General features: G+C 39.0%; 1 protein-coding gene across 2 annotated transcripts; it reads left to right on the forward strand.

Annotated features, from left to right (window-relative positions):
- Positions 1 to 9,505: 9,505 nt before the first annotated feature.
- LOC124666899 (sister chromatid cohesion protein PDS5 homolog B) lies at positions 9,506 to 23,645 on the forward strand. Of its 2 annotated transcripts, none has more exons than XM_047204232.1 (28): positions 9,506 to 9,598; positions 10,777 to 10,974; positions 11,150 to 11,331; positions 12,509 to 12,629; positions 12,814 to 13,026; positions 13,108 to 13,354; positions 13,447 to 13,592; positions 13,659 to 13,813; positions 13,897 to 14,046; positions 14,130 to 14,175; positions 14,249 to 14,440; positions 15,256 to 15,435; positions 15,659 to 15,810; positions 16,168 to 16,297; positions 17,462 to 17,623; positions 17,699 to 17,764; positions 17,966 to 18,090; positions 19,696 to 19,813; positions 20,201 to 20,335; positions 20,428 to 20,618; positions 20,755 to 20,902; positions 20,988 to 21,125; positions 21,221 to 21,298; positions 21,402 to 21,791; positions 21,899 to 21,927; positions 22,653 to 22,723; positions 23,149 to 23,237; positions 23,325 to 23,645. In XM_047204232.1, the coding sequence occupies exons 1-28, from the start codon at positions 9,506 to 9,508 to the stop codon at positions 23,358 to 23,360; spliced, it is 3,981 nt and encodes a 1,326-aa protein (XP_047060188.1). In that variant the 3' UTR covers positions 23,361 to 23,645. The 2 variants fall into 2 exon arrangements, with proteins under 2 accessions (XP_047060188.1, XP_047060189.1); XM_047204233.1 differs by having other exon boundaries at positions 23,152 to 23,228.
- Positions 23,646 to 23,955: the final 310 nt, after the last annotated feature.

A 23,955-nucleotide genomic window follows, 5' to 3' on the forward strand; every position in this document is an offset into this window, starting at 1 on the left:
TTGACTCAAGTGTGTCGGGATTATTCTCAAGTGAATATCCATCTCAAGTCATAAAAAGTATTTGGTTTACCTAGGACACTTCCTATAGACACTACCAATCCTATAGGTCTCCTTTAAAGGGTTTTAATCCTAAGGTCAAAGCATTTGCTCCGATACCAAGCTGTGGTGACCCGGCATACCACCGCATGGTGTAGTATGCAAGTCCGATATAACACCAATGAAACACCGTTCCACTAGTATTATATCGCTCGAGTGGTACAACGAAACATATGCGGGTCCAAGGTATGTCTACGAATTACATACGGACTCGGTTACATAAGATCAGCACAGACCTCCTACTTTACAATGAGGTAAATCTGCAAATAAACTCCGGAAGAACGACTCGTAGTCTAATTCTATCACGAACTCTATGTGTAGAGTATTTGACTAGCTATAGGGGCTATGAATAGATTCTAGCTAAATAGGAGCTAGGTTTAGGAAGCTAGTTCCCTTCTATGGCTAAACTAGGTTTTCTTCTTGTTGGATGTGATATCTGATTCTTCTGACAAGGTCTTGTCTCTTGAAGTAGTTGTTGACTCCTCGGCCTTCGAGTTACACTGGTAGATCCTCCTTCGATGCCTTCATATCTAAGCGAGGATTTAAGAGTGGGATGAGTACGAGCGTACTCAACAAGTTCATTATAGGAAAGAGGTGTTTAATGCACTAGCTACGGCATTAGACCGAGAAAGTCTAATACCAATGCGGGTTTTCATAATCATTTCTTCAAAAGGTTGCTTTTATTCGGAAGAACTATGTCCGTCGGCCTTCACCGGTTTACTAGAACTTCATGGAGCTCCTTTCCGGCCGCGTTCGCAGCTTCCATATCCCGGAACAGGAGTGACAGGTCACGGTTCTTTACACTCTGCAGAGGTGTGTTGCTTTACCCATAAGAGATCTTAACCTTGTTGCCAACCGAGCACGTTACCCGTCCACACTTCCTTTGGTGTGAGGCCCGGTATAAGGTCTAGCCAATCATGTTCCTCCGCTACCTCGAACACCCACCCTTTGTTGCATGCGCCGACCCTGGGTCCACGTCGGTCCCATTATTCCCGTAATTTCAGGGTGGACCCCGACCACGACAACGAGTGCCTGGGCTCTTACCATACACTCCTACGCCGGTGGCTGCAACCCATCATAGACCGCATTACCGTGGGGAATTAGAATGGGATCCCCACCCTCCGGTTGTTCCGCAAGACACAACCGCTACGGCAAGCAATGCTTTACCGTGGGGAATTAGAATGGGATCCCCACCCTCCGGTTGTTCCGCCGGACACAACTCGCTACGGTAAGCGCATCCGTTGATGAACGAGAGGTGGAAACACTTTTGACTACTCCGTCCCACTCCGGATCTTATGGTTAACACGGGTATTACGGCACAAGAATCATCGGCGACATTTGTTGTTTAATCCTAGATGGATATAAACCCGTGCAATGGAACCTCCACCATATCAACACAATCCATGGTTCCATTGCCCACCACATAGTCATATTCATAGTTATGAAAGTAGTGGTTTTGATTTTTATGCAATAGTGATAACCATAATACTTTGCAAGTAATTTGATAGAAATACTCAAATGGCATGAGCAAGTGATGAACTTGCCTTTCTTGATCGCAAGATTATGCGGACAAGGTCTTCGATGCGTAATAACTCCAAATTCTGAAATAGCATCATCGTCCGGTAAGGACGATGTTTAAAAGATTGGCAAAGATGCAATAATGCATAAGTATGAGATGCAATCGCTCTAAGCGTGTCCTAACCCCGATGATTTAGGATTAGTGAGTTGTAATGATTAATTCGAGGTGTGTTGCATTTTTAGAGTGATTCACGGACAAGGTTCTTATTCAGGTTTGTGTGGTTTGAGAATCATAAGCGAGATGGTACAATGCATAGTAATAATCATGCACACCCAGGAATAGTAGTCGTATAATAAGTAAAGAGCAAGTTGTCCATTTTTAAGTTCTATAGTGCATGGTTGATGATTACTTATTATATATTTCAAAAGAATAACTTTTGAAGAACATATTCTTTAATAAATAACAAGTAAGATAATTAGGTTGAGGGTTCTATGGTTGACTATGGTTTAGTATAGTTGTCTGGAGTAAGTATTAGATGGATCCCAACAAAGTTGGATTCATCAACACCTAAGGCTTGTAAGGTTAAGATAAGCCTAGGTATCCTAAGCAAATCATTATACATGGTTGTTGTCAAGGTTGGTTTATCTTGCTAGTGATAGCTGGCTAGGGTTTATAGGTCCTTATAAGCAGGGTTGGTGATGCTTCCCTATTTTCTTCAAAAGAATAACTTTTAAAGAACATACTTCTTAAATAATAAGAAGTATATCAATTAGGGTTGAAGTGATCTAGGTTTTACTTGTTGGTTCTATTAAGTAAGGAGTAATTGACTCCAGAATAGGATGGTTCATAATTATGAAGTATTTGTAGGGTTCAGTGGACTATGGTTATGTAATGATAAATATTGGGCCTATATGCTATTTGGGTTCATCACAATGGTGTGATGCTAAACATGGATGAATAAGGATGATGGTTTTGACAGTAGAAGCTAGGGTTTAAACTTGGTTGATCCTACTTGATCAACTAGGTTTAGTGATATGCATACATGGAATACTAAATTGCTAGTGATAGGGTTCTACATTTTATGTGGGCATAGGTATGTTCTTTAGTTGCTAATGGTGGCTCTATGATTTGAATTAAAGTACCATGATCACATGTTCTAACCTAGGGTAAGCAATTTAGGTTTCATATTGATTATTGGAACTAGGGTTTGGTGCATGGTTGAATTAGGGTTTTAGGGTTCCACATGAAATTATGATGTTGTAATCTTCATTCAATATGAAATTAGGGTTTTCTAATTATCATGTAATTCTATGATTAATAACTTCAATTTAAAGTTGAAGTTATTAATAACTTGGAAATAAAAATAATATTGAATTTGGCATTTTATTATTTTTAAACAATTAATAATTAGGTAATTATTAATTAGGGTTTAAATCTCTCTAATAAAGATTTAACAAATAATAAATAAAGAAGATTAATTTTAATGTTTTCTTTATTTATTTTCTGGTTTTTTATTTACTTTTGGAATTTTTTACTAATTATTGAATTTTAATTGAATTTAGCATTAAAATTAAAGGTTTAAATAACAAGTATAAAATAATTGAATTTTTGATTAAAAATAAATATTTCATTTTTATATTTTTATTGGATAGATTTTATTTTTAGGAACATTTTTATATCTCATTTTCATTTTTCTGAGTTAATATGAATTTTCTAAATTACTTCAAAGTTTACGGAATTATGAGATTTAAATTTAAAACGAAATCTATTAGATGTACCCGGGCAGAACACACCCACAGTCTATGACTGGTGGGGTCCTGGCCAGGTCACATGCCACGTTAACTTTGACCGAGGTCAAAATCGACGAGGTGGCGTGGAGGCTCTCTGCCGGCGGAATGTCGGCGACGGCGCCGCCGTTCCCGGCTCGCGCGGACACGGAACTATTTCTATTCGATCCGAGTGAGTTAAAAGACGTCGAATGGTGGTCGCGCCGCCGCTAATGACCACCGGAGCATGCTCGACGGCGAGGTACCGCGGCGGCGAACGGAGGTCGACGGTGGCAAGGCGCTATGGTACGATCCAGGGCTCAATAGGATGCTTATGGGATGCGAAACCTCACCCCGATGCTTTCTAGCGTGGTCGATGAGGTCGATCGAGGACGGTAGCGACGAGGCGGTCGCCATTTCCCTCGCGATGCTGCGAAAGGGAGCGGCTTAATTCTTCCCCCTCCGAGCTTCCTCGGCGTGCGGCTACACCCGGATGAACGAGGACTTCGCGGTGCTCCTCCCGAGCTCATCGGTGGTCTCCAAGGTGGTCGGGAACGGTGGTTTGCTAGGGCTGCCGACGGCTAGGGTTTCGGCCATGGCGACGAAAATTGAGCGAGAGAGAGAGAAATGGAGGGCTCTTGCGCGCTTTATAGTTTCACCGCTGTGCGCTGGCGGTCAACAACGGCGGCAATCGCGGACGTGGAGCTCGCCGTCGTGCTGGCGCCCTCGCGTGCGTCGACGGTGGCCAAGACGAAGACGAAGACTTCGTCTCCAGTCTTATCCCCACGAAGGGGTACATGGGCTGGGTTGGGCCGTGGTGCTCGGGTTGCCTCGTGGGCCACTCGTCTGGGCTGCTCGAGTGGACTCTCGTTGGGCTTCTTCGGTCGACAGGGTCCGAGGTAAGTCCTTCTCCTCTCCTTTTCTATTTTCTTTTTATTTTCTGTTTTCAATTTGCTCATTTGAATTCATATTTGAATTCTGTTTTGAATCTAATTTGTTTTCAAAATTTTCTTGCAGGTTTCTTATTATGTGAATTCAATTAAGAGGTAGTGTGATGTATTGCACCACACTCCAATATGAAGCAAGTATTTTACATTTGTTTACATGTCATGCTTGTTGGCTTATTAAAAATAAATAGGCATGAGCTTATATTCTTATTTTTAATTTTCTTTTTCCTTGTGGATTCAATTATTTGGATCATTATTGTTGATACTTTCAACTCAAAGTATTTTAAAGGTTGTGTTAAGACTTGGTTTCAATTTTAGGGAATTGGTCACATGCACATAATTTTATGTGAGCACCAATGTATTAGGGTTTCATAGTATCTATGATAAACCACTTGTTAAGGTTAATACTTATCCTTATCTTTGAAAGTATATATGTAGGTATTGTTTCAATCATGGTTGATCTTGGTTACCAAGATAAATAGTTGATCACTTAACATATGGTCTTGACCATATATTGTAGCACAAGGTTTTTCTTATGTTCAAACATTGAGGCATAAGGTTTATCAGATGTGCAATTCTAGGGTTCAAATGCTATTTACCTAATGACACATGGTTTGAATCTTAATTATGACTTAGGTTTGAGTTGTGATCACCCAAGTGATGCACAAATTTAGGTTTGAGTTCTATTTCGGGTTATAGAGATGAAATGACACCATATTGCATGTGCTAGGTTATTTTCCCCTAACCATGATAATATGGTTACTTGCTTTATATCTTATGTGCTTCTTTAATCACTAAGGATTTTAGAATTGGTTTTATTTTCTACCAATTGGCTTCTATTGTTAACCTCAATTTATCATTTAAATAACTACATTGGTTATAGTTCTTTTTATAGTTAACTTTGGTCATATGGATATATGGCTTCTCACCATATATAGTATAGAGTTTAACTCTAAGGTTTTCTTAGGTTGTTTAATTTAGGAAATATAGATATGGTAGGATTCTGATTGTGAGCACCAAGTGGTTCACAAGTAAGGGTTGGGATATAAGTCTAGGGTTGCTTACTAGTGATCTCCCAGTAATTTCATGTGGGAATGAGATCTACTTATCCTATTAGGGTTTATTCTCAATACCTCAAGTTCTTAGGGTTTATGATCATCACTAAATTAATAATGATCAAGGTTTGGCTTCCTAAGGATCTCTCATTAAATGGGGTTCTCACTTCCATGATCAAGTATTGTCTTGATCAGCTAAGGTATAGTACTTATACTTTACTTTCATGGATGGGACTACTATGGTTGCCTCTAAAGTTTGTATCCCAGGAGAATGCCCGAGATATTATGTTAGGGTTCTACTCAACAATGATGATATGATCATCTGGTCATAAGAATAGTTCTCTCTCTCAAATCCAGGTATTGCCTCATCTATTTTTAGTGTAACTCCATAGCTTGAGTTCTCTCATATAGGAATGGTTTATTCTAGGGTTTATGGTGTACCCCTATTATTTATTTAGGTTGCTTGAGCTACAGATTCAATGGTCTAACTTTGTTGGATTAGTCCAACCCTTATTTCATTAATTCATGGATATAGTCTTATTCCACTTGGTATTTGGTTATCTCACCACTCCAAGATGAAATGGTTTACAACCCAATACTTTAGTTCAAAGATTGTCCTCTATTCATTAATAGGTAAAGCTAGAATTGATATGAATGGGCTCTCTCACTTGGGAAGGACTTTGAATAATATCCTAGGGTTTCTCTTTAAGATGATGATCCGAATACTTGGATGCATATCCAAGGTTTAGCTCAAGATTTGTTGCTTCTCTAATAATTATTGTAGAACTCTCATCTCTCTTGGTTTGATGTATACTAATATGGAATAGAGAAGGATATATATTTCTTAGTTGGATCTCTTTGTCTTGTTTCCAAGATTAAAGTAGGATGAATACCATGAGGTTCATGGTAGGATCAAGGATTAGTTTAAGACATGGAAAAGATAAGTCTAGAATGGTTTCTCCCTTTTATTGTTACTTGATTTGCAATTGAATAGGTGTTCATATGTTATGACAAGGATACCATATTATGATCTTTAATGGGATCAAGTAATTGATCCATGATTAATAAGTTATTATGTTGGTTTTAATTCCATTTGATCTAACCTTATAGATCAGATCATCTCTACCCAAAACCAGGTTTTAGCAAAGTCACATTGAGGTTTATAACACTTGACTTGATGATCTACTTCAATTCCACCAAGGTCGAGTGAAACTTCGATTCTTGTGACTGTTTTACTTTAAAGCGCGAAAATTCCCCGGATTTTCTATGCATGAATGCAATGCACACATCTGTTTCCTCTATTTTTGTAACCCCATTACCTGGGATATTACAGGCGGTGACGAGGTGCTGCGGAGGAGATGGCGGTGATGATGGTGGAGATGATGATGATGGTGATGGAGATGATGTCCAGCTCGATGGCGGTGACGATGGCGTCGATTTCCCCTCCGGAGGGAATTTCCCCGGCGGATTCCTGCCCGCCGGAGAGCTCTTTTCTCTCTCGGTGTTCTCCGCCCCGCGAGGCGGCCGTAACCCTTCGTCGGGATTCCTCTCGTGGCTTAGGTTTTCGGGACGAAGGGTTTCGCGAAGAAAAGGAGGCGAAAGGGGACGTGGGCCCCCGGACCACATGGCGGCGCGGCCGGGGCATGGGCCGCGCCGCCCTAGGGTGTGGGCCCACCCCGGGTCCTCCTGGCCCCTCCTTCGGCTCCCTTCGTCATCCGGAAAAATAGGATTTTTGGTAAAACTCCCTTCCACAGTTGATCTTCCGAAATATTGCATTCTGACGGTGCTTTTTCCAGCAGAATCCTGGCTCCGGTGCTTGATCTCCAAATAATCATGAAACATGCAAAATAGATGAAATAACATAAGTATTGTGTCCTAATATGAAATATATCAATGAATAACAGCAAATTATGATATAAAATAGTGATGCAATTTGGACGTATCACTGCGAAGCCAATTCGAATTACTTCAAGCAACGTAGGAATGTCGCCGGGGTGATGGGTTTCAGCGCGTTCCAAAAAATCTCTGCTGCCATGAGGGTCATTGCGTATGGCATCCATGTGGATTACACCGACGAGTATCTTTGAATTGGCGAAGATACTACCTCGGAGTCAGTCCGCAGGTTTGCTAGCATGATTATCAAGTTGTCTGGACCAACGTATCTCCGAACTCCCAATGAGGATGACACCAAACAGTTGATGGAGATAAATGAGAAAAAAGATTGGCCTGACATGTTTGGTAGTCTTGATTGTATGCATTGGACATGGAAGAATTGTCCAAAGATATGGCATGGCCAGTACTGTGGCAAGAGCAAAGATGCAACCATTGTACTTGAGGCCGTTGCATCACAAGATTTGTGGATTTAGCACTGTTTTTTTGGTTTGCCGGAGACACTCAATGACATCAACGTGCCGCACATGTCTTCTTTGTTTGCCAAATTAGCAAATGGGGAAGCACCCACTTGCAACTACAAGATCATGAACAATGAGTACACAATGGGATATTACATAGTCGATGGTATCCATCCGGGTTAGGCAACTTTTGTTAAGTCTATCAAGGATCCCCAAGATAGAATTGAAGCTGAATTTGCCAAAGCTCAAGAAGCAGCTCGCAAGGAAATTGAGAGAGCTTTTGGTGTTTTGCAAGCAAGGTTTGCTATTGTTCGTGGCCCAGCCCGATTTTGGGATAAGAAAACCCTTGTACATCATGACATGTTGTGTGATTCTTCACAACATGATCATCGAGGATGAAAGAGAGTTGAGCTTGCCCTGCTTCTATGACAATGTTGGCACCCGAGTGAAACCCCAACGCAATCCGGATCGCATTGAAGCTTTTCTTGAAACACATCGGCAGATTGAGAATGCCAGTACTCATGCCCAGTTCGTATATGATCTGAAGATGCACCACTGGTAGCGACATGGCCGTTGCCTTTGATCCTACCATTCCATTCATTTTTTTATCACATGTATAATTGTTGAGACATTTGTTCATTTGTCCAATTTTTCGAGAGTTGTTGTAATTTGGTTGAGACATTTTTCATTTATTCAATTTTCCCAAAACTGTTGTAATAATTTGATTCAGACTATTGTTTATGTGTTGTAATAATTTGGATGATTATTTAATTAATTATGATAGATTGTTGGTATGTGTTGCATATGAATTCTATGAAAAACTCTGCCTTTACGAGTTCGGAACCCGCTGGCGCAGAATAGAGACCGTAAACCGAAACTGAAAAACAAAATATTCTGTTTTCCAATTTTCGTTACGGACTCTGTTCTGCACCTGTCATTTTCCGACTCGTAAACACGTGTTCGGTGGACTGAACTTCAGATTTTCGGTTTGCATTTTTACGAGCTATGCTATGCTAGAGATGCTCTAAATTGGAAGAGTTGGCCCGTCAGGCACGGATGGGCTGCCACTCGGTTGGTAACATGTGGATTAGACTGATTTAGTCTCACAGTGGTCCGCGCGCGGGAGTTTTTGCTCGTGGGCGGGAAACCAATTTGCTTGGTGCCGTGTTCCTCCAGGCTACTCAAGTGTTGGTTAACCTCCGCCTGACAACTTTTCTCTCCCGGTTGTCAGTCTTAAAACTGACAAACAAAGTCATGAAAACCAAAAAAGTTGATCAAACAAAAAATTAAATTAGACAAATAATGGATGAAAATAATTACTATCACAACTAATGCAAACACAGCCGCAACGTAAATCGATTGGTCGTTGCAATTTCACTAAACCTGATCTACGCAAATTTGACCTTCTTCTGGGGTGTTCTAGGAATAATCAGAGCGTGATACAGTTTTCAGTCTCATATCCCTTTTTTCCGGGGCCTTATAAATTTTCAAATTTGCTCAACTAGTAAAGCAATATACGGTTTGGGTCCTTCTGGAAAAAATGTCGCTGGTAGATCTTCCACAGACCATGCTCCCGAGTCCCGAGGTGCAACCTGTCACAAAACCCGCCGTCCCCAACCCTGCTCTGACGGACTCGCTTTTCCGTACTCGCAATTCCATCCTCCTCCTCCATGGCCTCCCCCGCCTCCGGCCCCCAACCCCGCCGCCTAGCCCACTAGTCTAGGGTTTCGGGTCCCGAATCGAGCCCGTCGCCGTCGCCGTCGCCGCCGCAATGCCTGGCTCGGCGGAGCAGGTCGTGAGCGAGGTCGGCAAGCGCCTCGCGCAGCCGCGCCTCGGCAAGGACGCCCTCGTCAAGCTCCTCAAGGTGACCGCACCCCGTCCCGTCCCGCCCGGTCCTCGTCGGATCTAAGCCATCTAGCTTCCGTTCTGTCGTGAAACGCTGTGCTGCTTTTGGGGTTTTGAATTGGTTGGCGGGCACCGCTGATTGTGCTGGTGTTTTTGTTCCTGTTGTTATCGAACAGTGGCTGTAGTATTACTTGCTACTAGAACTAGTGGGTGTCGTTCGTGAGTCCGTTCCGGCACCTATGGGGCTAGGAGGGGGCGTGGGTACTGATGGCTTGCTGAATTCGAGTACCATGCATCAATTTGTACTGATTTTCCCCATCATGGGGCACAGAGGCAGCGATGTTGAAGATGCTGTGTATTCACTTTCACTATGCTTACGTTTGGCAGTTTGCGTGAATCTAGCTTTTGAGTTAGATTTTCTGGTTAGGGGTGTCCAGTGTCATCTCGGTAGCTATGATGTTTATGGTTTCTCAAAAATGTTTCCCCCTTCTGTTGGAAAGGGGTTCCAGTAGTTCAGAACCTTCATTTCCCTGCAATTGGAAGCAGTCATAGAGCCATCAGTTAAGTCTCACATGGTTATATCTCACTGGCTTAAACAATTCTGTGAATGCTTGTTTCAACTGAATTGCTATTTTGAAGGAAGTTACTAGTAATTGTGATCTATGGATGAGGAACAAAGGAGATTTGACTTTTGGGGCTTGAACCTATTCATTAGCTTAAACTTCCAGTAACATTTGAGAATTTTATCTATTTTACATGATAAACAGGTTAATTAAAAGATCGAGTGGATTAATTTAGGGCCTATTGCCATTTAACAACTTTCATGGAAAATACATTTTTAATCTGGTTCTACTGTACTTGTACAAACACCTTGTTCAGTCTCTACTTGAACTGTTTTCTTGCACTCATTAGGGATTGCATATTTTCATACTTTTGTTTAATAATGCATCTGCATTATGACAAACATCCCAACAGTTGAAATATGAACCTAGTGGTAGTCTGGTAGAGGCAAGCAAGCTAGCGATGACTATGTATATACTTGAGTCCAACTCACCATAATGATCAAAAGGAAAAATGTATATTACTAATTGGTACTCTGCACTGCAGCTTCCTTCATTGGTTATTATTTCACATTAATTTTCTCTGAATAAATTTGAATTTTCTACTTCTGTAACATGCTTTTGATATTATTTGCAGCAAGCTGAAAGTGCTTTATCAGAGTTGAGTCAGTCCTCCTCTTTGCATGATGCTTTACGTCCTTTGAGTAAATCACTGGTCCAGACCAGTTTACTCAGCCATAAGGACAAGGATGTCAGACTTCTTGTTGCTGTCTGCTTTATTGAAGTTATGCGAATCCTTGCACCTGATCCACCTTTTACTGATGAAATATTTAAGGTATTTAACACTTGCATCTTTCAGTGCTTGGGTCTTGGTGACTTCTTGGACCATTACCAGGATTACGTAATAGTCATATTTTCAACTTATTTCTGTAACATTATTCACTTTCGACAAAGACCAATTTGAATAAGGACCACTGTCTCATAACACTATGTCAACTGATTTATCTCAGGAAATATTTAGGCTTTTCATCAGCGAGTTCGCAGGGCTTGCTGAAAGTGGCAGTCCATACCTGACAAGGAGGATGAAAATTTTGGAAAATGTTGCTGCACTTAGATGCTCTGTAATTATGGTCGATACTGGCTGTCAGGACTTGGTTCTTGATATGGCCAAAATTTTCTTCTCGGCAGCAAAGTAAGACCAAATCTAATGCTATTGTTGTTATAAACTTATATTTTGTTACAACCAAGAACCAAGCTTAAATCTAATGCTCATCTGTCAAGACCTATCTTTCAATTGTAAATACATTAATTTTGCTTATAGCGGCATTTCTTGTAAAAATCCTGAGCATACTTTTTCACTAATATCTTTCTTTTTGCAATATCTTTGCATTTTGTGTTGAGATTTTGGAATTCTGAAATCATCCAGACCTCCAATACCGTGTACCACAAATTGTAAATATGCAGTACTATGCTTGTTCTTTTATTGACATGGCCATTCATAGGCATTTTTATTATTTATTGAAAAAGCTGCGGACTCTCAAATCATCAGGTTTCTTGTGCCATGTATCACATAAAATGTCAGTGTGCACTATCATGCTTGCTGTTGCACTTTTGAGTACTTAATGGGACGATTAGTTTGCTCTAAGCTGCTAATTCATGCATTTATTGTTGCTCCTGTGAACTAAACTAATTATCTAACTAATAAAGTAATAAACAAAAGCCAAGTTAAGAAAACTCACGTCCGAGTTCTGACAAGCGTGAACATTCTTCATGAAAAATGAATCTTGGCTGGAGCATGCTTGGGAGGGAGTCACCACGTCTTTCTTTGGGTCGAGCATCTGGGAGTTCGACTTCTTAGCTTGCACCGGCAACCGTACCCTTGGTGGTGTTCATCATCATGGTCAAGCCTTGTCATCCAAGACCTGTTGCCTCCTCCTTCGCCTACAGGGTTGTGGTGACTGATGAGGAACGGAAACCCCAAGCTCCACTTGCATGGCATGTCGTGCTGGACTGCTCGTCCTGGCCTCACAGGCCAACATTGAAGATGTATCAGCCAGGCCTAGTCGTTTCCAATTGAGATTTAAGCAGCAGCCTAAGCATGGAACAAGAACCGCTGTGCTTGTTGTAACCATTGATTCAGTGGTTTTCTTTTGGTTCATACAGTCCAACTACATGGACGGTCTTTGAAGCAAGCCGATCTGGTGTAGTCTCTGGTTATGCATTTTTCCGGTTCAACCGGTTGTCCATTCTGGTTTAAATAGCTATGATCGCTCATGTTCATAATTGTCTGTCATGTATTATTGTCTTGTTCAGGGAATTTATATTCAATTCTTTTCGTTCTACCTTCTTGATCTTGAAACTCTTTACAGGCAAGGTCTTCAGCAATGTGTGCACCAGGCTATGGTATCAATAATGACACAAATATTAAATGAAAAAGTCACTCAAGCTCTCCTGGATGTGATTTTCCGCAATTTAGTAAAAGAGGACAAGGTGCATTGCTTATTATCCATTTAATACGTACTTTATGTTGAGGTTGGGGTAGGACCGTAGGAGTAACGTTTCCTTACAATATGTGCATGTTCTTCTCTGTATGAATAACTTGCATATATGAACACCTGTATTACTTGTTCATTGGTCCAAGCTAACGGTCGTTTGCTTCTTGTTGCCTGTGCAGGGAGGAGCCCACAAGCTTGCTGTTGACATCATTCAAAACTGTGCCGAGAAATTGGAACACACTGTTCGAATGTTTTTGTCATCTTGCATTTTCAACAAGGGTGCACCGGTCAATGAACACAAGAAACTGCATCATAAAATTATTCTAGAATTATTCCAGTGTGCGCCCCAGATGCTCTTTGTTGTTATTCCAAGCTTAACTCATGAGCTCCTGGTATGTCATTCTCTTTTGACTCTTTTACACTAATATGTTCGCATTTGATTCTCCCTGAACTTCTACCATCTACCTCCTTAGAGTGACCAGGTTGATATCCGACTGGAGGCAGTACAGCTGATTGGGAGGCTTCTTGTCTTCTCTAATCTTCGCTTTGGTCAAGAAAACCAGTTAGTATTTATGGAATTCTTGAAGAGATTCTCTGACAAATCTGCAGAAGTAAGAATTGCTGCAATTGATGCAGCAAAAGTGTGCTTAGTAAGGCTTGAATTTTTTTCCCAGAAAGAGATTGCTGTATCATCTGGAAATATAGCACAGGATATTCTTAGTAAGGCTTGAACGTTTATTTTTTCATCATTATATGTACACTATTATAGTGTAAGCATCCTTTTCATGTGGATATTTTGTTCCATCTGGCAGAATCTCTTGAAGGAAGGTTACTGGATTTTGATGACAAAGTGAGGATCCGAGCTGTTTATGCAGTCTGTGATTTAGCCAAATCAAATCTAAGCTCATTTCCTTCTGAGTTAATGTTACAAGCAGCAGAGAGGCTACGTGACACAAAGGTATCAGACATTATTGATATTTCCTGCCTCAGTTTCTCTACTGTGCCTCACTGATTTTTTTTTCAGATCTCTGTGAGAAAGAATGTAATGCATAAGTTTGTGGACCTTTATCGAGATTACTGTGAGAAATGCTCCAAAGGAATTGCGACAATCACCCCTCACTATGAACAAATCCCAGCTAAACTTCTTCTATGTTTGGACAAAGATTGTGGATCCTTCAGGTTTGTTCATCTTTTTTTCCCTTTTTGTTTTTGTATATTTGATTATGCCTATGGTGTTGAGTTCCGACTTCTTGTTCTGGCAGGTCACAGAATATGGGGCTTATATTTGCTGAAGAAATCTTTCCACCATCACTTTCTCCAAAAGAAAGAGCAATGCATTGGGTTGAGCTTTTTAATTATTTCAAATCGCAGCATGTTAAGGCTTTGCGCAACATATTTTCTCAGAAAAGAAGGTAAACACTTGTACATATAATATACACTTCAAAGATGAAGTACCTATTTCAAGCGTATTTCATATTTTAAAGTTTACCTCTAGGTTGCAACTGGAGATGCAAGCATATTTATCACTTCGAGCAAAGAAGGTTTGTAAATTCATCAATAAATACAGAACATTCAGTGACCCTTTTCTCAAATTGAATCTTGCATGTGTTGCAGGAGGAACCTTCAGATGAAATAGAGAAGAAAATTTGTGGGTCATTTAGGAAGATGTCTTCTTTCTTTGCAGATATCCCTAAAGTTGAAGAGTGCTTTGAGAAATTGCACCAGATGAAAGATAATAACATATTTAAGGATTTGACTGAACTAATTAAGGAGGGCATTACTTTTGCAACAGTTCGGTCAATCAGAGTAATACTCGTTTGGTCCTTCTAAATGATAAGACTGTACATTGTTTGGTTTCTCCTGGTTTTGTTTGCTCAACTATAAACTTATCAAGGAGGCTGTGATCTATACTTTCTAAAATTAGTTTTAATATTCAATTTTCCTTTTTCATAGCATCCTTAAGTCTAGAAGTCATCAGTGGCAGCAATATCCCATGCACAACGTTTTTTGTGGAAACATGAGCATGCTCTCCAGTTTAGCACTAAGTGAGTTAAATGATTCTCATGAAAGTGAACTAGTATCTTTTTTATGGGAACAGTAAGGGAGAGTCTTACTGATAATTTTAAAACACTGAGGTTAAGAGAAAAGTGAAAACAAAATATCCAAAAGACAAGGTAGAACTCACTTAGTGCTCATGAAAAAAACAGGGCAGATTGTCTTGCTTTATTTTCTTGCCATTTTCGGTGGGATCTGTGTTGTTTTGTTTCTTGTCATGAGGTCAAATTTGAACTTCAAATTTTGCATTATGCATGCAATTGGCTATCCCTGTAAGCTTAAAACTTATAGGCATAGGGCTTGCTGACTGCAGTTTTCACTTTTGACAACAGTTCCAATTCATTTTTGTCAGCAAACTACATAATGCCCAACTTCCATGTTCGGTTGAAGTATTAAGCTATTCACTTAGTTCTAGAGCATGTATATGTTTACCCTGTTATGTTGACTGTTCTTTTTTTTCTCCACGTGGTTTAATTTGCACAAACGTTTTTTAAGACTTATATCACAGCAGATCCACAAATCTAATGTCCACGTTTGTACCTGATTTCATGCTTGAATGACTGCAGGATTCATTTCTCAAGAGAATTGGTAACAAACACCCAATTTTCAACTTCTGCAAACAACTGTCTACAGAACTCTCGCACTCACTATTTAATTGGGAGATGATCTGTGCCATTTTGGAGGCCCTTCTCTCCTGCAGAAATGAATCGACTCATTTTGCAGAGTCTGCATGTGATCTTCTATTGGTAAGTAGTTAATTGTAAGCGAGCTAGGCGATTCCTTATAGGAACATGAACTGCCCTTTGCTGCAAGCATGCAACATTTTATTGCTTACTGCTTTTTCAGTTCTCACCCTTGATTGATTTTTTCTGTCCTTAACTGCTCGTTTCATTTTAGTTCACGCACACCTTTTCATCTCCTCTGAGAGTCATCTTCCACACTTCTAACTCAAAGGGTGTAATCATGCAGCTAGTTGCACTGGTGTTTCCATCATTGTTCCGTGGCTCAGAGGAGTATTTGCTAAAGTTGTTCTCAGAAGAGTCGGTCCTGATAAATGAGAAGACTCTCCAAATGTTGGCATATTTGGCAAAATCAGCGTGTCATTTATCTGTTAATTTCAGGTAAAAACAAATTGCAGTTGCACTGGAACTTGGATTGTCTCGATCTGTTTGTATGTCGATAATTCCTGTGTGCATGGTTCATCTTGACCGAAGCCATTTTTAAAGTTTTAAATATGTTGTTCTCTGCTAGTCGTTTGCCTTCTTTTTTACCGAGACTTTGTGTTAGCTTACTAAAAACCGGAGAAAAACCACCTACCAATTATAAGATGAATGGACGGTAATGTAAAGAAAATATAGTGATAAGAAAAATGTCAATGCCTTTTGTATTTAAAAGTTGCAAGGGCAGCATTTCTCTCTTCATTTTTAATTATCTTCAGGTGAATATTTTACTCATAGTAGTATGTCTTTTTTCTCCAGTAGTGATGTCTACCTGTTACTGGAGCAAAAGTGTATTGATGGAACACGTGCTGAATCAAAGTATGCCATATCTGCAATTGCCTCTCTGATACAGTCTCCAGATGACAAGAAATTTGCCAAATTATGCAAGGTAGGTAATAATTAGTTCATTGATTTGGTCATTTTTCGGATTTGTCATAGTCCTGAATTGTTATCGTAACAGTACATTCTTGTCTCAGTATTTGTTAAGGACGTTTTGTCACATTGATGGTACCTTTGCCAAACAATTGTTGTGTTATCAACCAAGTCATCACATTGATGGCGCTACCATGTGACAAGTTCTCAAACATGTCAAATTCGAGTTAGTTTCCATGCCAATTGAATCAATTTGAAAAGATCATTACTCTAGAAAAGGAGCACACCCACTCAAACTTTTAGTATGCATCAGTCTTTTGAACAAGGTGATAAAAGAATGTGCTTAACACGGACAATGCATTTTTGCACCCAGGAGTAGATGCTCCTGTTTTTTTTAAAATGAGTTTTAAACGTATTTCAAGATGTCAAAAAATTCTGACAAAAAATGTCTCACATACTTGTCAACATTATATGTGCTTGTGAAGTCGTTTCACAAAAAAAAGTTATTGTTTGTGTTGTATGTAAAAAAGACAAAATTCGGTGCTAAAAAATAACTCTTATTTAGACATTTCTTCATCTCTTTTACACAGGACACAAAAAATGTCGGGTTTCCACGAAAATTGACATGCACACCTAAAATGTTGACAATTTTTTGTTCGATTAAAAAAAACATTTTAAAGTGTTTTTTCCAGTGGCAGGGGAATATGCACCTGGGATCAAGTGTATTTCCGGCTTAATGCCTGCTATTTTTCTGTCAACATCATCAATCAGTGACCCTTTTTTGTTTGACATATATTCTTATCCAGAATTTTAGATCATATACATTTTCCAGGACTTATAACAAAACTTAGATTTCTCTCAATGTTTATTCAGTCATGTGAAACGTACACTGCCAGCTGTGAGCTTGATATATTGTCTTTGTTATCAGATGATGCGTTATGGTTTGCTTTATAGTCCATGTTGGTATCAATTTACAATCAAGTGTTATATTTATAATGGCTTGTTGCTTACATATGGAAATGTTTGAACCTGTTGCAGAATGGTATTTCTGAAAATTTATTGGTCAGTGGTCACAATGTTATTTGGTGGCAAGCTATTACTTCTTATTTTTCGCATGCCTTAGTTGTTAAATAAAGGCACACCTTTGTGCACAACTTACATAGTCTTCTCTTGCCTGCAGAAAGTTGTTGGTGTCCTGAAAAAGACATACATACCTGATAATCATAATATCCCAACACTTTTACAGTCTTTGGGCTTAATACTGGAGCATTCTCCTTCTATGTATACATCATATGATGAACACATTATCAAATTCGTTCAACGTGTTTTTGTCTCATCTGAGGTAGGTAAATTATTTTATAGCAGTATGATGTCCTGAGAAAGACATACTTATATGATGCCTGCTATGGTTATGTAGTTTGTTTCAACTCCTGGACTGTCACCCCCTGATGAAAATGCCTGCAGTTTCTCTTGTAAACTGAAGGTAAGTTCTAGACAAAACAAAGCATACAACTCATGGTAGATTTGGTAGGGAGATTCCACATTTGAGTAAACTTCATGATGGAATTTTACCCTGCACTGTCCACTTCAGCCTCAACTGATATGTCTTATGTGATTTACACTAGGAGCTGAAGTGGATGGAGTGTACTGTTTTGCTCTAATGTTTTTGTGTTGTCAATTGTAGATTTATTGTCTCAAGGTACTTGTCAAAAGTTGTTCACCAAGAACTACCGCCCTGGATCGAATAGAGAATTTTTTGAAGATGTTGTTAGAGATAATTCGCGAAGAATTCACGTCCATAACTATATGGTTTGTATTTTTCTACATTATTGTTATTGTTTTCAATAAATGCTTCACTATACTAACTTTCTGTTCGTTTCTACTGATTGCACCAGTTCTTTAACATTTGGTGATACTTGTTCACTACTCAGGACAGATATTCTACAATGCATTGGTTGATTAGCTTCTTATTATATTTGTTCAAGCACTATTGAAACACATAATTTGTTGTGGTGCGGTCAAGTTTCCTTTCTTATTGTTAGTTCTTAGAGCATGTTTTTGCATTAAGAAGATAGATGGTCAAGTTTCCTACTATGCGAGGCATGACTAATGCTTACTGTGATACAAGTTGTGTACTGTGTAACTTTCACGAGGTCCTATTTTTGTTAGCTTCGTGTTTGGGCTACTGTGATGAACTGGTGCATCTCGAACATCAACTTATTTTCAGCCAGATGCTTCCTGTTTAGTACTCCCTCCATTCCAATGAATAAGGCTTATATATTTTTTCAAAAGTCAAGCCAAGTAAAGTGTGACCAAACTTTTAGAAAAATCTATCAACAACTATGATATTCTATAGATATCATATGAAAGATTATATATTTTGCATGTTAATGATTTTTAGTAAAAACTTGGTCAAACTTTACATGGTTTGACTTTTCAAAAATAATATAGGCCTTATTCATTGGAACGGAGGTAGTATAATGCAAGGAAATTAGGCATTCACAGAACTTATTCTAAAGGGTGAAGCAAGTAAGCATTGCTGATTAGGTGGTCAATTTAGTTTCCGTGGGCTCTGGAAGAAAAGATTCATGTCAAACCAGCTGGTTGGGGTTTGAATTTGATTGTTTCGGTCTTATTGCATGGGCCAATATTGAGTGCAGAAAGAAGAAAGAGGGTATAACGTGTGTTTTTAATAAGCTTCTATCAGCTTAGGATTAATGCTCACAATCTTAACTGAACAATAGTATTCTAGCTAAAAGCTCTGATACAACAAAATTATATACTCCCTCCGTCCGGAAAAGGATGTCACAGATTTTTCTAGATAGGCATGTATCTAGACACTTACATGTGTATCTAGACAAATCTGCAACATCATTTTCTGGACGGAGGGAGTATTAGTTTGAGTTTGTCAATTTAGCTCACGGTCTCACAGGAACCCTTTATTTTGAACATTCAAAAAAAGTATTTTTGAAGTTTCAAAAAATGCTGAAAAATTATGTACATCTTGGAAATGATGTATACTTCAAGTCTGCAAAGTCTCAATCCAAAATATGCTGTAATTCTTGCGCTACACAAAAAAGACAAAATTATAGATCTGGGTGTGTGAACAATGCACCTTCAAAACCTTGTCAGATTTTGTCTTTTTTGTGTATATCCCATAATACAAAGTATTTCAGATTGAGATATTGCATGCTCGCAGTATACATCATTACCTATATGTACATATTATTTTCAGATTTTTTTTGAAACTTCAAAATATCATTTGAGAATATTTTTAAAAAGGGGTCCAGTGAGCTCGGGCTCTAATATGAAGTAGATTTTTTGGTGTTCTCTGAAGTACTTTTCTTTATTGATACACGTGAAATATATTTATTTATGTTCTGTGTTTTCACTCTGATTCTTCTGCTGCAACAGTGATTACGATAAGCCATATCTGAGACTGGCTGCTGGGAAATCTGTACTGCGACTAGCTACAAGATGGGATTCACAGATTTCACCAAAATTATTTCGCACTGCCCTTCTCATGGCCAGGGTATCATCCATATGCTACTGTTAACAAATATCTGATTTTATTTTTCATATAGGGCTAACATTTCTGCCCACTAAGCCTTTCTACTTATCAGATAACCTGATTTGCCATTGATTTTGAATACCTTCTAAACAAACATCTGTTTGGATTGTTTTCGCTTACCTATGTAGATCATTAATTATAATAACCTGGTTTGCTATTGATTTTGAATACCTTCTAAACAAACATCTGTTTGCAAGCATCATTTTTGCTTACCTATGTCGATCATTAATTATAATTTATTCTTTATAGACCTTGCATAGTTTTATTCAGAACAATTGTTGGAGGGGCCATGCGTGTTAGTATTCCACCTCTCTTGTTAACATTGCATGTATTATGTCTGGTTGCCAGGATTCTTCATATATTGTTCGCAAGTCATTCATCTGCAAACTTTATGGCCTTCTGAAGAACCAGGCAATACCTATTAGATATGCATGCGCTTTTGCATTGGCATCAACAGATTGCGCTGGAGATGTTCGTACTGAAGTATGTATTTTCTTTTCTGGTTTCTTTGTATATATGCTATACAAGCTTGCTTGTGAAGCTAATTCCTGTCTGTTGACTTGTACTTTTTGTAGTCGCTTAGGTACTTGATTGAAGTGCTAAAAGAGCAAGGGGGAGTTTCTGTTCATCAGAACAGAACAAGCAAAGATTCAATAGTAGAGAATCCAACATACGCTGTTGTTTTCCTTATCCATGTCCTGGCATATGATAGGGAGTTTCCTTTAAACTTTTCCGAAAAGGAGACTATCTCTTCTGGGTTTTGGAGGTATTTTCTTATTTCAGATGTTTGACCCCAATTATTGAAGTTTTTGTCTGGTGCGCTCAAGTAGTGCCTGTGACTGGAAAATTAGAAGCTTGAAGCTTGTAATCACGTCCTCTGTTGTTCCTTTGTTTGTTGGCAGCCCACTTGTTGTGATGTTAAGAGAGCTCGTTGAAATAGACAATCCAAACCGAACTGACCATGGCCCCACCAGTTCTGTATCCATTCTTTTAGGCATTTTTAGTGCTGTTCAGAAGGCTCAGGATCTGTCTTGTTCTGATATCACTCATGTATGTCTCTTGGCTATCGCTTAAACATTTTACAATTGCCTATAAATTTCTTCATCAGGTACTAATTTCCTAACCTCCTTCACAGAAACTGCATATTCTCTCGAAAATTGGTTTACTTATGGTAAAAGAGCTTGATAAGTATTGCAAGATGTCAGATTCTCCACGCCATATTCTCTTGCCCTCATCTTATTATAGATTCTCTGCGAGTGAGAGAAAAGCTGATGTAGGTTAATATGACTATTTATTCTCATGGTTCGATCGAACTTTCGTGTTGTTTGCATTGACTAATTTTCTCCTGATTCGGTATTTTTAATGTAGGAGTGCTGCCAACTAGATTTAATTACTGATGATTTTGTGAAGAGAATTCTGAAAGCTCATGAACCTTATAATCACCAGGTACGTTCTGTCTGCAATTTCTGTATATATTTACATATATCATGTATGTAGTTTACATCATCTATTATGGTCTAGTAGTTTACATCATTAACATGAATTTCAGGAGCATACTGAATGTTCTATTATTACTGAGAGGCCATCTAAAGAATCTGCTCCTAAAAGGGGAACTCGTTCCTCATCAAACAAATCATCAGTGGGACCGCGTGCAAGTGGTCAGGATCAAGTGAAAGTGAAGAAAAGTTCAGTAGTGGCGGAAGATGTCTCCAAGAAAAATGATCAGAATAGTAGTCATAGCTTGGAAAAGGACAAGGTGTCATCTTGTGGTTCTGCCGGCACAAAGTTGTCATCTCCAGGGTCTTTGGGTTTGACCAAGGAAGGTGAATCTAGAGATCGTGCTTCACTCTTACAAAATCAAAATCGTCCCACTGTGAAGAAGATACCTTCAAAGTCAGATCAGAAGTGGGAGTTCATTAATGACACAATGTTAACAGAGGTAAAGTTTGCTAGTTTATGTGTATGTGATACTTATACGTGACCATTGGATTATCTGTGGATTGGCACATGGAAATTTATATATATTATCTTCTATTATTTTTGTAGGACATTCCTGATTGCCATCCCAGAGATTGGTAAGCAGACAAGCAATTTAATATGTATTCTTTCTTTGGAAATGATCTCCCCCTGTTGTCCTGTGGTATGAAAGAATATGTTCTACTCCCTCTGTTCATTAATATAGGGCACTTTAGATATTTGAAAGTGGACTAGATACAAACCAAAATGAGTGAACCAACACACTAAAAATAGACTAGATACAAACTAAAGTGAGTGAATCTACAAAAGAGCTTAAATATCTTATAAAAGAGAACAGAGGGAGTAAATAGTACTTTGTCTTGTGATACCATGTTTTTTGTTACTTAAGCACAATGAAATGACTGTTCTGCAAACTCTGCTAAACTTATATCTGTCTACTTTTGCTAATTGATGATTGTTCATGTTACATTCACTATTTAGAACACATGGATAGGGAGCTTTTCTCATTTTCTAACTATATGACAGAATTGGGAGTATAAGCCATGACATGGCAAGTTAACTATGAGCATTATTGGGTCTATGCAGTAGGCAACATTGGTTAGGGATGTTCCTTCCCATATATTCCCTCCGTCCCATATCATAAGATGTTACTACAACCAATTACGGAAAATGCATTGCAGCTCACAGATGCTATGCATACCAACGGCAGCAGGTCCTATATTAGTTATAATAACATCTTATATTACGGGACAGAGGTAGCATTTTTCATCTAGATCTTCACCAGGTATCCATCCAAGAATACTAACATTCTGACTTATAACAGTGAGCTAGACGAAGATGTTGGTGATTGTGATGATAATTTTGTGAAATGTCCTTCATCCAACAACAAAACAGGTGAGTCATGTCCAGTAACCAAGACATTATTCAAGATATTACCTTTATATTTCTCTGTCCGATCCATATTACTTGCCACTAATATGGATGTACCTAGAACTAAAATATGTCTAGATACATCTATATTAGTGGCAACTGATATGGATCGGAGGGAGTATTACTAATTCATGATATCAATATGTCATGCAAACTGTAAAGTCTTAATAGGTTGATATTGTTGATGCATCTGTGATTATTTTGAAATGAGTATATAGAGCATGAAGTTTTAAAAGTGTCTTTCCTGACTGAACAAGCATAGTAAAGATGCTCACAGCTTGCATGCAACTGGTTTCAGTCAACAGTCGCACAGAAATGGCAATATCATGACTGTTTTATGTCACAAGTGTATTTAATTTACCTGAACTGTCAACTTCCCATTTTGTAAGCAGGGGTTGGCCTCAGGAAAAAAAGCAAGAGGGCGTTAGATTTGAGGAGTGCACAGAACTCTGGATTAACTGCTGACACAGTAAGCAATGTAAATGCACTTGAGAGGAATAAACATGATTCATCCGTGATTCATTGTCATTCTTGAATATCATGAATTGACCTCTCCTTTTGTCAGGTTCGATGTACTAGATCAAGGAAGGTGCAAGCGTGACCATATCTAACTGGAGTTTAGCTGACCTCTTTGCGATATATTAATGCAGAGTTCTAGATTACCTCTTGTGCATCCGATAGTGGGCATTGCAGTGATGATAGAAATCCTGGTTTGGACCATCATGTTACGTTGTAAATAGAAAAGTGATGGTCGAATTAGTGCTTATATTATCTGTTATGTAAGGTATCCAATCAAAAGTATGCCCTGGAAGATTAGAATGGCATTGAAGACCTCTTTCCACAACTCCTCTCGTCCTCTTCAATTGAAGGGGCTACGCACCATGAATTCATGACGTGGAGGTGTAGCAGTAGTACTCCCTCTGACTCCCTCAGGTCGGATTTAATTGATGTGGAGGGAGGGCTGTCCATGCATGTCTTTTTTTGAGATAACAACTGATGGAATTTATTGGCGAAACCGATTACAAACGACTGCAAAAATAAATGAAAATACTATATGATCCTAGACTTTTGCAAGAATGACATCCCACTATACTTCCAGATCCCAATCAGACCCATCGTCCTCGTCGTCACCAAACAGTATAGAGACCGGATCTAGAGGTAGCGCATCTTCCAACACCATTGTATCACCGCCGCCC

Source organism: Lolium rigidum, chromosome 6 (assembly GCF_022539505.1).
Source record: "Lolium rigidum isolate FL_2022 chromosome 6, APGP_CSIRO_Lrig_0.1, whole genome shotgun sequence".
Taxonomy (NCBI): domain Eukaryota; kingdom Viridiplantae; phylum Streptophyta; class Magnoliopsida; order Poales; family Poaceae; genus Lolium; species Lolium rigidum.